The sequence below is a fragment of the Otolemur garnettii genome, unplaced genomic scaffold (genome assembly GCF_000181295.1).
Source record: "Otolemur garnettii isolate 467f Iridium unplaced genomic scaffold, OtoGar3 scaffold00053, whole genome shotgun sequence".
In the NCBI taxonomy this organism is placed as follows: Eukaryota; Metazoa; Chordata; class Mammalia; order Primates; family Galagidae; genus Otolemur; species Otolemur garnettii.
In genome coordinates, this window is record NW_003852448.1 from 1,046,697 (window position 1) to 1,068,198 (window position 21,502).

General features: G+C 39.8%; 1 protein-coding gene across 2 annotated transcripts in view; it reads right to left on the reverse strand.

Moving 5' to 3' along the window:
* The window catches only part of L3MBTL4 (L3MBTL4, histone methyl-lysine binding protein), a 355,410-nt gene that overhangs the window by 188,992 nt on the left and 144,916 nt on the right, over nucleotides 1-21,502 (reverse strand). For both annotated transcript variants that reach the window (XM_023514432.1, XM_003792016.1), the window contains exon 12: nucleotides 4,565-4,679. In XM_023514432.1, coding sequence (XP_023370200.1) covers nucleotides 4,565-4,679 — 115 coding nt within the window. The remainder of the gene's footprint in view (nucleotides 1-4,564; nucleotides 4,680-21,502) is intronic.

Genomic DNA, 21,502 nt, shown 5'->3' on the forward strand with positions numbered 1-21,502 from the left:
CAATGAAAAGTGTACTTGTATCCGACCCTACCCCTCTTGCTTTCTGTACCCATAAAAACTTCCTCCACCCCGGGTTCGGGGCTCGTCCTAGGCTTGCATGCCAGGAGAGTCCAGGCTTCCCGGGGCCTGAAATAAACTCATCTCGTGCTTTTTACATCGGAGTGTGTCTCAGACTGTCTGTGGGGGTCTTTTGGAAGAATTTCAGGCATAACAGGTTAATTTCCAAAGCAAGAACTACCAGACATCCCACTGCCCACTGGCATTGACTATGTGTAATTAACAGTATAGTAGAAGAAATGGGATCTGCTTAGAGATTTAATATCAAAAGTCACTGCAATTATAGTCTCTGAATGATATTACTAAAAAGGCTGGTAAAAGGCAAGCCAGTTAGACGACCAAGCCAGGCATGGTTTTTAGGTCCTGGGAATTTGATATCTTTTAAAAGACATTCTGGAAACAAAGCAGAATAGAAAGATTTGAACAACTCACTGGTGTTAAATCACTAAATATCAAATTTTGATTCTAACAATAGAAAGAGTCCACCTTGAAGGACTATCTATCAAAATAACAGTCAAATCACGCCCTCCTGAGTGAGAAAAGCAGAGCTCACTCTTCAGGGGGGCACACAGGTGGACTGCGGGAGTCACCTGCAGTGAGGATGGCAGCTAAGAAGAAACTGTCATCACTTCCCAGTTGAATGGAACATTCAGATTCTCTCAAGAGGCTTTTCGTGGTCATCTTTTAAAGAAATTATACTAGGCCTTAGTGATAAACTATTATGGTCTCGGCCCACATTCACTGGACAAGCGTTTCTACGGAAGCTGGGGTCTACAGCATGCACTCTATCTTGGCTCAATTTCTGCAGTGAGATTAAATGGCATCAGATAAACAGAAACAAACTAAAGGGATTCCCACTTACTTAAAAAGGCCTAAAATTTTAATAAATTCTAATAAAAATTTACAAGAACCAACAAGTTCTAATTTTGTCTATATTTGCACCATTTCGACCTCTAGAGAGGTAACCATGAGTTTAGGTCCAGGGGGCTCTTCCAAACCCAGCTCAACATGATTCCCAGAGGCCTTCCTGGGCTAACTGAGAGCATTCTGCCCACACCTTAAAAACACATTAGCAATCTCTGCTTAGATTTTCCTCATCCACAGCAGGCAGATGTGTAATTTTATGCTATTTCATACATTTGTAAACTGCAGCCTCTTCCACAAATTGGAAGCTCACTGAAAAAAAAAAAATATATATATATACATTATGTATAAATATGCATCATATATATATGAATTTTTCCTCCCTTGTTTCCAAGGTATTTATTATAACATTAGCTACAAAGATGTGCAAAATGGGGGAGAGGGAATGAGGGAGGGGAGTGAGAGGGGAGGGGAGGGGGCCGGTGCATTCACACATAATGGGCACAATATAAGGGTATACGGCACACCTCTTGGGTGTGGAACACAACTGCAAGAGGGACTCTACCTAAAAAACGCAAACATTGTAACCTAGTTCTTCGTACCCTCACATTAACCTAAAATAAAAACCATGGGAGAACATATTTACAAAGAAAAAGAGATGAAAATAATAGACTCAAAAACAGTCTTCTGTATGTTTCCTTGTGATTATTTTTGTTTTTACATTATGTCACTACTAACAGGCAACTTGACTTTTGTAAAAGTCAGTGAAGTCAGTCAGTAGGATGGATAAAGTTCGAGTCAGGTTCCACCGCTATAAAATGATAAGGGTAGGGTAGATTAGATGATCTCTAAGATATTGTTTTCCGAGCCATAAAGTTGTAGTAGTCTTTGAGTGTTTGATCAATAAGGCGTTCATATTATATATGTTAAAGTGCTAAAGGCAATTGTTGAGTTGCACAAATGCAACCAAAATAAAACAACAGACTCTAAATATCTGAAAATTAATGTTTGTCAGATGACATTACATATGGTAAAATACTATGTGTAGTTTTATAGATCTGCTATCAAAAATGTAATTTTTTTGATCTGATTATAAAAGATACTGAACATTATAGTGAGAAAAATTTTAATTTGAATTATATGAGTAAATAAGATGAACCAGTTCAGCTCCTGTGGCTCAATGGTTAAGGCACCCACCACATACACTGAGGCAGGTGGGCTCAAACCTGGCCTGGGCCTGCTAAACAACAATGATAACAACTGCAACAAAAACATAGCCAGGCATTGTGACAGACGCCTATAGTCCCAGCTACTTGGGAGGCTAAGGCAAGAGAATCGCTTAAGCCCAAGACTTTGAGGTTGCTGTGTGCTATGATGCCACAGCACTTTACCAAAGGTGACATAGTAAGACTCTGTCTCAAAAATAAATAAATAAATAAAATAAGATAAACCTTGAAACTTAAAATAGTACTCAGAAATAAAAGATGGTTTGACGTGGTTGCTTATAGAGGCCTCATCCCTAAAATACAGGGTGTCAAGATGCTCTCCGTAATTCACACCATGCAGTAAGTGCCCATGCTGGCTTCTCACGACACAGGCCCTGGAGAACAATCAAGTGGTATGATTTTTCTCTAATAGAACCTAAGATATAGAGGAAAGCTATTAAACTGCAATGTACTGTCTTCAGTCAAGGCAGTATGAGTAAATAAAGCGTTTTGGAGAAAATGATAGAAGATCAGGATATAGAGGAGAATAAAGCAAAGATTACGAAGGGCCTTGTGGATATGCAAAGGAATTTACAGAACACTGGATGCCAGTGAAGAGTTATGAACATAAAGATAATGAGCTGGGTTTGGGGTTTTACACAGACTATTTTAGGAAAGAAATGGAAAATGACAGTCATAATGCCACTGCAACAGTCAACACCAGACTCTCAAACTTTGTGTTGTTGGAATACCTCGACCATTCATTGTTTTTACTTTCCAATAGAAAGATAATTCAGGGATTAACAAACAAAATAATCATTTCTGGAGTAGGGTTTTGTGTGTGTTTATTTTTGCTTTTACAATAGAACATCAACGATGTGTACATATTAAACCACATTGCTAGCAAGTCTTAGAGAGCAAGAATTTCAAAAGCAATTAAGAAATAATACTATGATGCAGATATGCATAATTATAATCAAAAGGTTAAGAAAACAACCTACAGTAAGCCATATTAATGATTAAACAAATTGATAACAAAAATCAACCACAGCCATAATAGAAAATCACAGCTATTGGAAGACGGCCAATTACAAGCATATCTTTGCTCCAAATTCTAAGGATTCTAATTACTCTTAATAATTCACATATTATGTGGGCTTGGGTGAAGTTCAGGTTTCATGCATAGACTCCATGATGCTTCTGAGAAATTCAGGCAGAGAAGCCAAGTGGGCAGCTTGGCAGAGGAGCAGGCGATGGGTGGAACGAAGAGAGCTGCCCTGTTCTGCAATGCTGGTCTATCCCTGCCCCACCTGAGGTGGTTCCCATGTGAGAAAGACAATGGATGAGGGATGGATGTGTGGAGGTGTGCTGGGGATTAACATAAAGTGAGGACCATCTCCCCAGCATGCTGGGGTGTAAAACCAGGGAGAACAAAAAGTGAGCTGACTCCAGGACCCCTTGTTTCACATTTTTTTGTGTGTGGGCTCTCTGCATGCCAGCACGCCGCCAAGTTCTATAAAGTCCTGCATCTTACTAATTTTGCAGCTTTTGAAGATCTTGGCACCATGTAAAACTGTCCAATTATTTAGTCAGAGATTTATTCTCAAATATGCCAGAAATTAAGATACTCTTTCACAGATCCAGTTAGCCCCTTTAGGTCCAGGGTTCAAGAGTTATTAGGCTGACTCAATGCAAGACAGCCTCATTAACAGAGTAACATTCTAGCTCCTTCCCAAAAAGCCAAGGGGAGGGAAACAGAAGCAGTGTGGGAGCAAAACAAACATAAGAATGGAGAAGGCTTGCACTTAGGTCTGGAACTAGTTATTAGTCATGTCAGCCTAATCAGATCAGAGGATTCCTTCAGACAAAAGAATAAGATATTTTGGTTCGAGGCTCATTAAAATTTAGAGTGCTTAATTTCCTCCTTAACTTTTAAGTAGCTAGAAAGACAGAAATAATGAAGATACCAATAAAATAGACTGCTTTTTTTAAACAAAAAATTTTACAGTTAAAATAATTTTTAGAGTTGTTAAAATTTAACGTATTTTAAAGTCTTTTCTAACATTTTTTGTATCTTATTCTATAAAATAAAATTAGGATGAGATGTTCGAAAAAACAAAATGAACTTCAGCTAAAAGCAATGACCAAATTTAGTTGAATTTAGATGTGTTGGCTCTGTTTTCCAAATTAAAATGTAGAAAACGAAGATTTCTTTGGAAAATGCTATCAAAATAATTTCTTGATTATTACTCTTCATTATTTCATGCCCTTTGATGCTTAACTGTGAATAATTGGCTTTTAGGGTCACTGTAGCAGTGATGATTAATTCACCTATCTACTATTTAGCTTTTCAATGTCTATAATGACACAAATGAGCAACAGTAAGGCTAGAATTCAAGCTAAATATTTAAAAAGCAGCAACAAAGAAGAATACTCACGATGTGGGACCTCCAGGGGATGCCCCGTGACATCACACCACCTGACCGGGTGGATGTCAGGGCTGTCCGCCTCCACCCAGTAGTCATACTTCTGGTCCCAACCATCAAAATGAACCTGTCAAAATGAGTTGTGAATAATTAGTATTTAGTGATTAGTTTTTCACTACCCTTGTATCAAAATATTCAGAAATGGATTTCTTGAGCTGAGATTAAAGTTTATTAAATAAATGATATTTAAAATATGCTGCTCCATAGCCTTCTACAAGTAACCTGGTCATCAAAGACCATTATACCCATTTTTCAAAGAAATTAAAGAGATGGATAAATAAAAAAAAAATTATCAGGGGTTGGTTAGAATGTGAAGGGATAAGACCAATCCATTTTCTCAACTAAGGCAAACCCTGTGACGCTATTGAGAGGGCATGGTCTGTGCTGATGGGTGACCTGGCAGCCACCGCAACAACTGTGTCACCAGCAGTGTCAGCCAGAGCCTACAGGCCAATGACAGTGCAGGCTTCACACTCGTGGAAAAGCATGGACTCAGTAGAAGGAAGCCACAGATTCTCACAAGCAAGAGAGAGACCCAACAGAGGCAAAGAGAGCAGACAAATGTGCTACTGGTGTAGAAGGATTTAATAGCACCTTAATGGCCACCAAAGGACAAAGCATTAGTTATCAGCAAATCCTCCACTTCTTAGCAGCCTGGGGCCAGCAATCCCATTGGCAGAGGCTCAAACAAAGATAATTTATTTCTATTTTGTATCTTATCTACAAAACACACACATACACACACATACCATGACAAGTCTAAGAGACCAATTTTCAGAAAGAAAAATCAACTATTGTAACTATCTTATAACTTATAGATATTAACTTATAACTTATAATCAACTATTATAACTATCTTATCTACAAAACCCACACACACACACCATGGCAAGTCTAAGAGCCCAATTTCAGAAAAAAAAAATCAACTATTAATTTCTTAAATATAACAACTCCATGTTCTGAAAGTTTCATGTCTGAATAAAAATATCAATTTTATTTGTGCAGGAAAAAAGTGTCAAAAAGTTCATTATTATTAAATAACTCTACTTATTCCCTTACATATTTTCAGATTTGACTATGAATTAAACAAAGAATCTATCCTTTTCACTGCCAAAAAAAACTCTCATAATTTTTAAGAAGTTATACTTCAAGTAAAAAACATAAGATGCCTAGCATTGTAATAAACCAATGAAATATAAATCTATTATGCAAAACATAGGGCCAAAAAAAAGGGAATATTGTATGCTTAAGTCCAAAAGCAAGTCCCAATACACTTTTATTTTTTCTTTGCTTTTTTTTGCTTTTTTTTGGGGGGGGGGATCTTGCTCTGTCACCTGGGCTAGAGTGCAGTAGTATTATCCTAGCTCACTGCAACCTCAAACCTCATGCTCAAATAATCCTCCTGCCTTAGCCTCCCAAGTAAGTGAGACTACAGGCAAGTGACACTACCAACAGGTCATTTTTCCATTATTTTGTAGAGACAGGGGTCTAGTTAGTTGCTGGGGCTAGTCCTAAACTCTTGGGCTCAAGCAATCCTTTTGTTGCTGCCTCTCAATGTGCTAGGATTACAGACAGGAGCCCATATTTTTTCTCAAGATTCATGTTTCTAAGCAAGCACATTTCAAAATGTAGTTTCCAGATCATCAGTATCATCTGGACCCTCATTAAAATACAAGTTCTTGGGCTCCACCTCAATCCTATTGAATTAGAAATTCTCAGGGTGGTGCTTAACAATCTCTGCGCTAAAACTCTTCTACATTAATCTGGCATATAGCAAAGTTTGAGACCCCATGATCTTAGGAATAACTTTCAAAAGTAAAGAGGAGGTGCCAACAAAAGTATACACATTATAAGAAAGAATGAAACTGTATTAAATTTGTAATATGCAAGTCACGTTTCACTTCTGCAATTACAAGAGGTGCTCAATGTGACTTGATTTCATCACACTGTATCATTCATGGAAAATTTATCAAGTATGTAAATAAACTGGTGAATGTGAGCCATACTCAGTTTTCAAAGAAATAGTCTATAGAAATAGACCCTGAGATGACCCAGATATTGCAATTAGCAGACAAGGACTTTAATTTACCTATTAAAATATGTTTAAGGATTTAAAGGAAAAAAATAGTCTTGAGTGAACACATAGATGATCTCAGCAGAGAAATGGAAACTATAAAATAGAAGCAAAGGGAAATTCTAGGACTGAAAAGCAAAATAATTGAGATAAAAAAGCTGTCGGATGGGTTTAAGAGCAGATTGGAGATGGCAGAAAAATGAGTGAGTGAACACAAAATCATGCCTTAGTTAGAATCCTAGAAATTACTAAAATAAAGGACAGCTGAGGTCAGGGGTGTGAGCAATGAAAACTTACCTAGCAGGTACAATGGGCACCATTCTGGTGATGGGGACACTAAAAGCCCTAACTTCACCATTATACAGTTAATCCATGAAACAAAAACACTTTGTACACCCTTAATATTTTGAAATTAAAGAAAACAAAGAAGAAATGATACAAGATTTAAATACAGTCTCAGGTATTTGTGAGATAATATCAACTCATCCAATGTACATGGACTTGGAAGTCCAGAAGGGGGGAGGGGAGGACAGAGAGGGAAAGGAGCAGGAATAATGGTCAGAAATCTCCCTTATTTGGGCAAAACACCAATTTATTTACAAGCTTAAGAGGAATGACAAAACCCAAGCATAATGAGTACGAAGGAAATAAAAACTAGGCAAACCACAGTCAAACCACTGAAAATAAAAGATAAAGGAAAATCCTGAAAACAATCAGAAAAATGTGAAACGTTACATTGAGGGGAATCATGATAGGAAAAGCCGGCCCACTTCGCATCAGAAACAGTGGAAGCAAGATAACAGAAAGGCATCGATTCATATGAAGGGCCAAGAGGAAATATAAAAAAAGATAAACTCAGAACTTTAAATCCTACAAAAATATCCTCCAGAAAAGGATAAATAAAAACAGAAGAATAGTTACCTACAGATTTGCACTACCAAAAATATTAACATATATGTTTTAGACTGAAGGTAACTGAGGGCAGGTGGAAGCTCTGACCTAAAGGCATGAATGAAGAGCAGCATCGACAAATACGTGGGAAATATGAAAGGCCAGTGCTGCCATCTAATTATGATCAGTCAATTCATCACATCGCAGAATGAAGAAGATAAGTAATGTGATCATCTCGCTGGATACAGAAACAGTGTTTGGCAAAGCTCAACGCATGAGGATGAACATGAGAATAAACAATCTCAGTAAATTAGAAACAGAAGGAAACTCCCTCAATCCGATAAACTGGTAAATGGCATCTATGAAAAACTTAGTTAACGTCTTATTAAATGAGACTTTATTGACTGCTTTCCCCCCAAAGTCAAGAATGAGGCAACCTTATTTGTTTTTACCATTTCTATTCAACATATTTGCAATGCAGAGCAATTAGGCAAGATAAAGAAATAAAAGGCATAAAAACTGCAAATTAAGAAATCATTCTCAATGACAGTTGTCCATGTAGAAAATCATAAGATATCTTTAAAAATTAAAAATTACTAGAATTTAACAAGATTGAAGGATTCAAAGTCAACATAAAATAATTGTATTTCTACCTATTGGCAATAAATAATTGGAAAAATTTTTTTTAAATGTATATTTAGGGTAGCAGTAGAAAACATGAAGAACTTGGCGAAATAGCTGGAAAAGTAAGAAAATGTGCAAGACATATACCGTGAAAACTACAAAATATTCCTAAGAGAAATTAAAAGATGATCCACATAACTAGAATTTTCATGCCCAAAGGCTAGAAGACTAATATTATTAGGATGTCATTTCTTTCTAGATTGTCTTATAAATACAATGGATTTCCACTCAAAAAAGCAGGCTTTTATTTTTGTATTACTAACAAGCTGAGTCTAACATTAGATAGAAATACAAATGACCTAATTTATCCAAAACAATTTGGAAAAATGAATTAGCAAAGTAGTAGGACTCCTGCTACCTGATTTCTAGAGTTAATATAAAAGCACAATTACTAAAACAGTGTTGTATTACCTTAGGATAGGCAAATATATTGATAGAACAGACATACATAAATATGTGACAATATATATAAGACTATATACACACACATAGTCAATTGATTTTCAAAAACTATGACCAGGGCATTCAAGGAGAAAGGTAGTCTTCTCAACAATGGTACCAAAACACCTGGCCATCCACATGTGAAATAAATGAGCCAGCAGGCTTCTTACCTTAAACCCCACATACAAATGAATTTGAAATCAATCATAGAAAAAAGCTAAGATTATAAAATCCAAGAATAAAATTTAAGATAAAATCTTCATGATACTGGAATAGTCGATGATTTGTTGGCACACAGAAAACACTACCCATCTAAGGATAAATTCAATTTTCTCCACAATTAAAAACTTGTTTTTCAAAATTATCAAGAAAAATAAAAGCAAAGCGCAGACTTTTGTGATACATTTATCCAACAAAAGACTTGACCAAAAAAAAAAAAAATCCACTACACATGGGCAAGAGACTTGACAGACACTGTGGGAAAAAGTTAATGAATGATCAATAAGCAAATAAAAAAAATCAACATCACTCTTCATCAGAGAAGACAGAGCGAAGCAGTATTGGACACCCACGAAAACGACCTAAATGGCCAACAGTGTCAATTACTGGTGACATGTGGAGCTCCCAGAATATGCCTAACAATGTCAGTGAGAGCGTAAAATTGTACAACCACTTTAGAAAACATGTTGCTATATTTTTTATAAACATGGGCCAACCCTGTGACTTCCAGCAATTCCACACAAAAGAGATGAAACAAAGTCATGTAAACAAGTGTTCCTTGCAGTTTTATTAATAATTGTTGCCAAACCTAAAAACAACCCAAATCTCCAACAACAGGCTGTGCTCTATTCATAAGGTGAAGAGTAGTCAGCATCATGAAGGGACCAACGACCGGCGCACACACGAACATGGGATCAGTCAAAGTGCCACCACGTTGAGCAAAGCAGCAGACACAAATGAGCACCTGCTGTATAAGCCCAAGGACAGGAAGGTCCACAGGAGGCAACAGAGATCAGGTCCATGGCTGTCTCAGAAGAGGGGCGTGGGGGGAGCAGGGCTGGGTGGGAAGGCGCACAAAGGCAAGCTGGTGGTGCCGAAATGTTCCAAATCTTCACCAGCGTGCTGGTTATGCAGGATTTACACTTACTCAAAATTCACCACAGTGCACACATAAAATCTATACATCTTATCACTTGTGCATCTTATCTCCACATGGGTGCTTTATCTCTACAATGAGCGGTGTCTCCCGGGGCTGTCCTGTCCCTCACTGCACCCTACTGATGGTGAGGCTGCAGCACTGGGGACACAGCCAGACACCACAGGACTTCAACTGAACGCACTACTTGTGATAGGGAGAAAAGGCCGTTCCTGTTCAGCGGGAGGGCCTGCTGCTTCAGATTTACCAGCAGCAAGAAGCTTATGTGAGCCCAATTAATGGACAGAAGAAGAAATAAGGAAACATTTCCAAGCTTTAATATTTCAAGCCAACTCGTTTCACCGTCCTTCTCCTTTTTTAAGTTGACAGAGCAATTTTTTATGTTTCAAAAGCAAAATAAGACGGGCCAAACATCTCAGAAAGATCCCACTTCAAGAAGCTGGGCTTTTTTCTATTTTAGCTACTGTGCCACACCTGGGAATCCGAATGCAGAATTAGGTCTAAACTAGAAAAGGGCAAAACAAAAGAAAACAACAACAAAAAAAATTTCAAACTTTTTTGACAGCAGATACTATGTTTTTACATACTCTGTTCAGGATTTTCCTCTTATGTTCATTAAGAAATATTAAATTTCCTTTCCAAGGCTGTATAGAATTATTATTATTATCTTCTTTTTTGCAGTTTTTGGCCGGGGCTGGGCTTGAACCCACCACCTCCAGCATATGGGACCAGCGCCCTACCCTTTTGAGCCACAGGCACCGCCTGGCTGTATAGAAGTACTTACAATGAAGCCACAGGAATTAAAAATATCCCCTCCCAATCCAATGATGTGATTCCCACCTCCACTAGGGTTGTCTGAACTTGGAATACGTAGTCAAAATCTGTACCTATATGCATCTTTATGAAAGATATTTTCATATCATTGGATTTTCACGTCTCTGGAGTGAAAATCCAATTTTAAAAATTCTAACCAGATGGTCAAGTTAATAGAAGAGGCTGGCATTTTAAGTCTAGTTACAAAGAGTCTTTGTCAAGCAAAGAATCATTTTGCAGACCAAATCCTCTCCATCACTGTGTTTCATCCACTTGTGATTTTTCACATATTTTGCTTTGCATAAAGAAAGCATAGAGACCCCTCTTCCTCAGATTTTGACAAACTGGAAAACAAAGGTCAGATCACTGAATCCGATACCATCTCAAGTTCTTCTACTTAAGCAGATGGCAATGCTGCCTGATGATATTAACATTAGACATATATTAGTTACAAATTATTGGTGATATAATTTGGAAATTAAAAACTTAGATGTCAAAAAGCAAGGACAAACTCATTAGCACAAACCCAAAGCTGTCAGTCACCTGGACCAACACTGCCTCTCCGCCTTGCCTTCCCTTCACTGCCCAGCACCCACGCGGGGACCGCCTTTGCCCCTAGACGTTGGTCCCTGCACTCCAGTCACCTCCAGTTGTCAGCTCCGCTGCCTCCACAGTACTTAACACCTGGCAACTCACACATTGTAAGGGCTCAGAGCCCATCACTTGAATAAGAGGCAAGACGCTCGTCATGTCTCCTTACTGTTCCTTGGGCTGTGGGAAGATAAAGCAGCGACTTACATGTCCTAGAACACGGGGACTAAATGTCATGCTCAATCCCGGGAACTTTATTAGCCTATGTGTTTACTGTTCTTGTTTCCTCCTTCTAAAGAGTTTTAAAATTTTTTAATTTCTATTTTAACAGGCTTATTGGATATGAGTATTTTATTGCCAGAGTCCTCAAATCTATTTGGAACACTTCTGGCGAATGAAGTATAAGTGTGTATATGATGTTAACTTATTTAGAAACAGCCTTCACTGCCTGTGCCCGAATGCTTCTAGTTAATACACTTTCAGCTAACTAGCCTTAGCCTTAAGTTTTACTCTAAAAACAATGTAGTCTTTTCTTTTTGCAGTTTTTGTAGGGGCCAGGTTTGAACCCACCACCTTCGGTATATGGGGCCAGTGCCTTACTCCCTTGAGCCACAGGTGCTGCCCCCACACAATGTAGTTTTAATATGTTATCCTGATATGTATTAGTCATAACTATTTGTGCCAATAAGATAATTCTCCAGGAGTTTGAGACCAGCCTGAGCAAGAGTGAGACCTCATCTTTATAAAAACACTGAAAAAATTAGCCAGGCATGATGCAGGCGTCTGTAGTCCCAGCTACTTGGGACAGTAGGATGGCTTCAGCTCAGGAGTTGAGTTTGCAATAAGCTATGATGTTGCCACTGCACTTAAGTCTGGGTGACAGAGAGAGAGAGACCCTATTTCAGGAGAAAGAAAAGAGACTAGAGTTCATCTTTCTTCCTGGGATACAGGGCTCCGGACTCTGCTGAAGGATGGCAAAGGGGCACCTTCAGGGATAGGATGAGGCCAGACATCTGTTCCACTGAGGGCAAGAAAGCTTGCCCATGATCCAAGGGCAAGAGTGCTGGGGCTGGGTGGGGGGAACCCACTTTCGTTGTGTAGTTATATATTCCAGGTATTTAAACAGTTGCAATATATACATAACGTATTATTGTTGTAGTATATAATATATGCAGCATTCATAGCCTCATTTAATGTCTACAGTGTGTTGTTTTACGAGGTGATGAGTAGGAACCTTGGACAGGTTAAGAGGTTTGCACCATCCAGCCAGGAAATAGCAAAACCAGACTTCAGCTGAGAACAGTTTGCTGAGAGAACCATGCAAAAAAATAAACTGTTAGGATGTGCGGAAGTAGTGCAGGAATCTACTGCAGCAGAGGCTAATCATAGCTTTTAAATATAAAAAAGCATTTGTATAATAAAAATAAAACAACACAAACAACACAGGAATGCAGTCCAGACTGCCCGTACTCTTTCACATTAACATTAACTCCACACTGAGCTAATCTGCTTACGGGTGTATCCAGCCAAGGACAGAAGCGGAGGGAAGATGGAGGAAAGGAAAAATGCACACACACTTACAAAGCATTTTACTCCCACGTGTCATTGTCCCCGTCTTACACACGAGGCTCCTGAAATACACAGGGGTTGGGAAATTGCCTGAAATGTCCCAGTTGCTGTGACTGCAAAACCCTCACTCTCCCCAGCACCACGTGTGAAGCTGCTGGTCTATGGTTGGAGAAGGGGCTGCCCGCGCTGCCTCCCCACACTGCCCCTCACTTGTGAATAGTCTCCACCCCCACCCTGCTCACCTGCTCCCAAGCCCATCTGCTTCCATCTTCCTTTTAGCCCATTCCCATAACTAGCATCAGAAAAACTTTTAGTCACTGCATTGGGAAAATAGTAGTTTTCACTGTATCTATTCTAAACTTCTTTTCGTTTTTCAAGGCCACTACCCTAGTTCAAGTTCACCATCTGTCTCAGAGCACTATAATAATCAAAATTATCAACTATTCACTCCCCCAACCAAGATCAAACTCAGTAGGGGATCCAGAATGAATGTGAAAATCCTTTTTTCTTTCTTTCTTTCTTTCTTTTTTTTTTTTTGCCTCACATTTGATTATTTCCTGAGGGTGGTTTTCCAATAAAACTTTTTCAAACACTTCTTTAGTGCACTTTGTATTACGATGGCAACGGACTTATTGACTCAATTTACCACTACCCATAGTTCTACCCAAAGCAATCAAGACTAACTAAACTTTTTAAAAAAGTCATAGACCTTTTTAATTCTATAAGACAAACCTAAGAGAAACCTAGTTCAAGGCCCGATGCAGAGGGCACTGAACTCCAAAGGTTTCCATTTGTGATAAACACGTCAACCTAAGTTTCCATTTCTCTATTTCTATGGTTACAGTTATGACAGATGCAATTAGTTTTTCTGATGTGTTTTTCCCCAGAAGATTCCCACAAGAAATAAAAATGCCAAATTTCTAATAGGATCCCTAGGGCTTTAATTCTTGTTAGGAAATCTTTAAATATTTCATCAGAGTCAGGCAAAATAATGGCCACATTCGCAGCTCTGTGGCTACGGGCATGCCCGTGGATAGTGTCTTAGGAAGAAAAACCTCCTTCATAAGCAGAGGGAGGACAAATAATGTTGAAATCAGTTTACGGCCATAACTAACACAAATATTTTCCTAAGCTCTGCCATGAGGTTTATGACGCTGGAAACTCTAAAGCGGCAGACTGAACAGTGAGGCGGAGGCTGCGTCTCCATTGTTAAGGTAAAGGCCATCGCCTTTGTGTCTATTCCCCAGGTGGCTGCCCTTCATCTTCCTCTCAGGACAATGAGCCTCACAGTGGAAACTGTTCCAATATACACTCCCAACTTGCCCTGAGATTCTGAATCTCTCTTTTGGATCCTGTATCAAATCATCACAGGTTTTCTGTAAATACCCACATTATTTATACTCATTATTTAAATAACACCAACTCAGAAAGGACTCAGGATATTTACTATGAAAGAATAAAGGATTCCTAAATAAGAACCATAGGATAATGAGGAAGATATGGTGGACAAAAGTTAATTATTTCAAGAGAGACCATGTAATTTATTGTTTAAATGGGATATTTTTGAGATTAAAAGGGGCATTACTTATAAGTAGACAATCACAGCAGGCCTAATCCAGGACAAGCCAGGATATGTGGTAACTCCAGTATTCTAAAGCAGAGATTGCTGTAGATAAAAACTCAATTCCCAGTAAACCAATAGCAATTGGGAAATACTACACAATTCTCCATTAAAATATGAGAAAAACATACCAGTTCTTCTAAAAATGCAAAATTTTTCCAATAGAAATTTACTGAATTGACGTTCACATAAGGAATACTGACCAGCACAGTGGACAACACGGCACAGTGCAGATACAATGACTCATGTAATTACCTGGAATAGTACCTACCTGGGTGATATTAGCAAAATGGAAACATGTATAAACACAGAGATAAACGTATGAACTAAATGCACTAAACCACTTCTAAAATTTTGGAAGTAATAGGTAGGTTACATACCTTACCTATTCATTCTAATAATTTGCCTATTTGTACAACATCAATTTTAGCAGTAGGAATTTCTAAATTAGCCAGACAAATGAGTTTTCGATCATTCAAGAATGTCTTTTCAGCTCACTGACCTTGCTTTCACTCTCCCACAGCATCTTGACTGTTATTTGAAGGCAGACACTGTATCGTCTAATATTTTTTTGTCTCTAGTACCAGATAATATCTGGAGCATTTTATTACTTGACAGACAAATGAACGAATAGGGGAATATATAAACTCAAATATGTCCATTCTAATTATGTAAACATTATCGAACAAATACCTCTGAAGGTTGCATGTTAGACTTCACCCAAACCTACTGATTCATTCATTTATTTTACAGACCTCCCTTCTGAACTACCAACATGTTTTTCAAGAAAGATGGTATTCTAAAATAGACAGCAGCTTCTCAAATTCTTTTAAGCCATTTATTCTTTTGTAATATAAAAGTGGACACAAGTACCTCTTGGTTAGAATGACTAAGTTGTGGTGGATAAGCAGGAATCTTGGCCTGATTACTATCTGTCTACAGGGCAGAATGGGGAGAAGGGAGCAGACGAGGGGGGCCGAGAGCCCCGCCCACAGCCCACATTGTAGGAATCCCACACAAAGGTCGAGAAGTTACTATAAAACAAACCTAGTTTAGAGTACTGGATAAACATCATAAAAAATGGCTAAAATAAATGAAAGTGGTTGCCTCTGTGACAGGAAAACCGTGGGAAAGAGGGTCTTGGGTTTCCCAAACTAAGTTTGCAGAATTACTTTCCGCACTTCCCGGCAGTGTAATATGGGAAGCCCAATTCACGGCTAGGCCACTGCCAGGCTGTGACTTCTGTTCAGTTTGGTTTATTTTGTTGTTGAAGGGGAGATACAAGGAACCCCTTTGTTATCATACGAAATTCCAAGTGCCTACAGGATATTCAGGTGAAAACATTTAGCCGACAAATGTAAATTCCTCCCTGATCTTGCTTGCGGAGGTAAGACGTAGATTTAGGAGTCGTAAACACACAGCTGCAGGTGAAGCCAGAGCACACGTGCTGACGAGGAGAGGTGAGGAAAGGCGCAGTCCCAGAACCAATGTTCTCTCCTCCCCACTCTAGACTTCATGGTGCCAGGGACACGTCCCTTTATGGGTGGCATCAATGGCCTTTGGTCTCTGGTTTCTGGTTGGGTTTTGGGCAGTGAGAAGTACGGAGGAGAGTTAGGAGGACAGAAGGAGAGAGAGACTGGGCGACTTATGGCAAGGCCCCACTGCCTTCCAGGTGGTGTGACAGTGGCTGAAGTGTCACCCGAGGCCACTCCTGCCAGCAGGCTCCTCCTGCAGCGTGGCTTTCCCCCGGTTTCCCCGCCACACCCTACTGACGTCTCCTAACAGGCACTGTCTACAGGCCTTTATTAAGGTCTGTTCGATGCACCCTGTTTTCTGCAGGATCCTGATTAATGCATGAGCCTGCAAAGAATTCCTGAGGAATTCTACTAAAGGTGGCAGAGGAATAAGAGGCAGTAATGAACTCTAAGACAAGAAAGTGGAGAATCAAGACAGAATGATGGCAAGGCAGCTGAGGGAGGGCCATTTCAAAAGGGAGCCGTGGTAACCGGACTGAGGTCACAGAACAGACATGGCGAGAAACCGTGACTTCCATGTCCAGCAGCAGCAGCCACGGAAGGTGACAGAACTTGACTGCCGCAACCTGAGGAGTGAACAGGTGGTGGGGAAACACTTTTAATAGCTGTGGTGGTGATGACAAGAGTGGGGTACTCCCCCAGGAACCAACGGGACGCACCACTGTGGAGCTGCAATCACATGCTAGTGAGAGACCCGGCAGACACTCTAATGATGGGACTGAAGAAATAGGGCAGAAATGGGACACACCAGGGAAAGAGTTTCAGAAGAGAGAAGTGTCATCTCTCTCCGAGGAGAGTATGACAAATTAAGTATGGCAAAGCTGGGGGAGGGGAACGTGACAGATTAACACCAGGTGGCTCCTAGTTTCTCGGCAAATGGGAGGCAAGGCCACCTGAGCGGCAGGTGGTGCAGGCACAGAAAGGTGCGCTGGGTTAGCAGCGAAGGCGCCTCCTCTCCCTGGGCGGGGGAAGCTGTGGAGAAGGGCAGGGCGCGGCGACAGAAGAGCCCTGTGCTTGTGAGCAGGTGATCAGCTCTGTTTGCGTCAGGCAGGGAAGCTCGGTGGAGGCCTGAAGACCCGGGGGTCCGGGGGCTGGCATGAGGCTGCAGAGCCTGACAGATGGAAGGCTGTACTTAGAAACCATGATTTCAGAGCCTAATCTCAGCGGTGGAACCGCCTGTGTGATGCTGAGGCCCCAGATGCGGGGGTGGAGGTGGGTGGCGGAGACTAGATGAAGCCCCAGATCTTGGCATCAACAATTCTTAGCCTCCTTCTGCACTCCAATCTCAGTTACAGACGTCAGTGAAATCAGAAATCCATTTTGGAAACAGATATTACCTTTTATTCATGTTCAGAATAGATGCTTGGTTTTAGCAAATGAATTTTTGGTGTGCCGATTTTTTAATGGAATTAGTCTTTTTAATTCCAAAAGTTGTATGTCACTCCACCATTACTCAAATACAAAGGTTTTCATTTAAAATGCTGAATCGTAATACATGAAATCCTAGCTCCATGTCAACAATAAAATCTATGTTTAATAGGTTCCATTCACATACTGACTAAATTCATGTCCTATGAAGTGTACTGGGCCATTAAAATAAATGTATATTGCTTCTGAGGAATAGGCAGTTGAGCTTAAAACTTACAAATTTAAAATTCTGCATAAATTGTTCATATTTAGATGCACTATGCCCTCTGAAACAGGTAATTTATCCAGTTGACTGCAAGAGCCTTCTCTGTTTCATGTATAACTGAGTAATTACCTCAACCAGAACAATGCATTCTGAAAACGAACTGAATTTTTAAAGAAAATAAATAATGTTCAAACCAGTGAATAATTTTCAAGCAATGAAGGAGAATGAGTGTTTGTAATTAACATGTTTGTTCATGTTTTCTTCCCTTTTTAAATAATTTAATGTCATAAATCGAAATTATTTCTGCTGGAATTATACTTCATGCCCAGAAGGCTCTTGGTACAGAAAAAAGAGAAAACCTCCATCCAACTCCCCCAAATTCACAACATGGCTTCTGCTCTTTAAAATTTTACAACTGTGACAATGAAACATGATGTAAACTAAAATTATCAAAGATCTAATCATAGTGCCAATTTTCTACTTAATTTATTTTAGACATAAATGAAAAAAAATCATTGTTTTCCAGCAGGAAATTATTTCCAATATTTCGGCACATATGTTCCTGAGTATTTCACGTCTATCCATTTATTCCCTGTCATTCTCTCAATTTTCACCCTAGACTCCTACAACCTATAATCCAAAATCAGAAACCACCAACCCACTACTGTCCCACACAGATCACAGTGTGATGGTATTGATAATGAGTTATATTTCCAATTATGTGAATAGCTATTGCAAACATGCTTTGCTCTAATTGTATACAGATTTGTATGCACCATATAATGTGATTACTATTTCCATTTTAATTGTCAGTTTAACTTTGCAATGAATATTTAGGTAGTTCTGCTGCTGGTTAGGATGCTGAACTTCAGAACAAGCCAATCAGAAATACCAGAACTAGAAAATATCTAAAGTAGGCCATAATTTCTTGGCATCCACAGTTCTACCTGATCTGACTGGCAGAGCAGGAGGGGCCCTTTCCTAAGAGAGCTGAGGCTGCAGCCACTTCCTCTACCTCAGTGTTGTTTGCTGAGTTTAGACGCCCAGCAGCAGAGGAGAAAACCTGATGGGAAGAAGGATTCTGTCAGGGAGCAGCAGCCAGTGTGGTTCTTGAAAAGCTATAGAGGCTGTCTGGAGGCACTGGGATCCGAAGGCGCCCCAGAACGTGAGCTGACTGCTGCTGAGTGTTTACCAGCACAGGGCACTGGAGGGGCTGGAAAGCCCAGAGAGACCCCTGAAATCTCCTTGGGTCACTAGAGGGAGGGTCTGTAAGTTGTTCAAGGAAGTCCCTTCCCTTGACACATTTGAAACCAGAGATAAACTAAAACTAAAACTGCAACCTGCCCTACACCAGAGCAACTCTTAGCTGGAGGACTAGGGTCAGTCTCTGTATTAGTTTTTCCCTAGGTCTGCCATTATTGGTTACCACAAACTCTGTGGCTTTAAATGATGGAAATTTATTCTCTCACTGTTCTGGGGGTCAGAAATCTGAAATCACCGTGTGATAGGGCCACCCTTCCTCCAAAAGCGCTGGGAGGACATCATTCCCTGCCTTTTCTAGGGTCCTGTGGCTCCAGGTGCTCCTGGGCTTGGGAAGGCATTGGCATCACTCCCATCTCTACCTCCACTCACGTGGTCTCCTCTTCTTTGTGTCTTTTCCTCTTCTGTCTCTTATAAGGACAATTGTCATTGGATGTAGGGCCCACTCATGCAATCCAGAGTGATCTCATCTCAACATACTTAATTGTGCCTTTAAAGAACCTTTCCTCAAATGAAGTCATGATTGCAGGTTCTGTAAGTCAGGACATGAACACATCTTATGGGAGCCACTGTTCAGCTCACTGCAGCCCCACACACTAGCTGCCTAACAATAGGCATGGCCCTTTCTGGGGGAAAATAATATCCACTTTAGTGTCTATGGTTCTTTCATACATAATATCCAGCATACATGAGTAAAACATGAGACACACAAAGAAATAGAATGTTACTTACAATTACGAAAAAATACAGCTAATAGAAGCAGACCTGAAGATGACTTGGATGTTGAAATTAGAAAAGATCTTAATCATTATAAAAACATTAAAATAGAAAAAAGATTAACAAAATGGATATAAAGTAGGCAGTGGCAACAGAAAAAGGCACTATCTAAAAATGAAACAGGAAGCACCCACAGCTCAGTGACTAGGGCATCAGCTACATTCTCCAGGGCTGGTGGGTTCGAACCGGACTGGGCCTGCTAAACAAAAAAAATAGCTGGGTATTGTGGCAGGTGCCTGTAGTCCCAGCTGCCAGGGAGGCTGGGGCAAGAGAATCGCTTGAGCCCAAGAGTTTGAGGTTGCTGTGAGCTATAACGCCACAGCACTCTACCAAGGGTGACATATGAGACTCTGTCTCAATAAAAATAAATAAAAGTGAAACAAAAGGATATTCCAGAATTAAAAATTCAATATGTGAAATTAAGAATTCATTGAAGAAGCTTAAGAGCTGACTATAAATGGCAGAAGAAAGGGCAGGTGGCACAAAAGACATAGAAATAGAAATCATATGAATTGAAGCACAAAAAGTAAAAAGAATGGGTAAAGATAATCAGATATTCTCAAGCAATACAGAAATGTAACTATTTACGTTGGCGCTTGTAATTGTGGTTTTTGCATTGTTGAGATTGTTCGTACAGAAATGCATTCTTAAATAAATGAGGTTATGTATACATATATTGCTAATGATGTATTCCTTGCTATTCATTTTCTATTTATTTTGTACCATGGAAATGATGTTAGACAAAAAGCAAATTCAAGTAATTTTCTTATTCATGTTCAAAATGGGTTGTAAAGCAGGGGAAGCAACTCACCAACATCAACATCACATCTGGCCCAGGAATTGCTAATGAACATACAGTGCAGTGATTCAAGAAGTTTTACAAAGGAGACAAGACCTTGAAGATGAGGAACACAGTGACTGGCCATCAGAAGTTGACAGTGACCTACTGAGAGCAATCATGGAAGCTGATCCTCTGACAACCACACGAGAAGTTGCCAAAGAAGTTGCCTAAGAACCAATAACCATCCTGCCGTTCAGCATTTGAAGCAAACTGGAAAGGTGAAAAGGCTCCATAAGTGGGTGTCTCACGAGCTGACCAAAACCCAGAACAACCATCATTTTCAAGTGTTGTCTTCTCTTAGTCTATGCAACAACAGTGAACCATTTCTTTATCAGATGTGACATGCCACAAAATGTGGAATTCGTATGACAACTGAGGACAACCATCTCAGTGGATAGACGGGGAGGAACCTCCAAACCACTTCCCAAAGCTAACAAAAAGATCGTGGCCACTGTTGGTGGTCTGCTGCTGGTCTCATCCCCTACAGCATTCTGAATCCTGGTGAAACCATTACATCTGAGAAGTATGCTCAGCAAATCAAGGGGGGGCAACAAAGACTGCAATGCCTGCAGATGGCACAGGGGTCAGCAGAAGGGGACCAGTTCTTCTCCACTGCAACATGGAACTGCACATCAGCCAACAAACTCTTCAAAAGTTGAATAAATTGGGCTACCAAGTTTTGCCTCATCATCACATTCATGTGACCTCCCGACAATCTACTGCCGCTTCCTCAAGAATCTGGACTTTTTTCAGGGAAAATGCTTCCACAAGCATTTTCAGCAGGGTGCAGAAAATGCTTTCCAAGACTTCACCAAATCCAGGAGCACGGATTTTTTTTTTATTAGATCATAGTTGTGTACATTAATTCTCTCATAGGATACAGTGTGTTACTTCTATATGCAGTTTGGAAAACTCTCATCCAGGTGGCCAACATAGCCATCATGTCTTTCTCATAATTGTTATGCTAAGACATTTATATTCAACCTTTAGACAAATTCACCTGT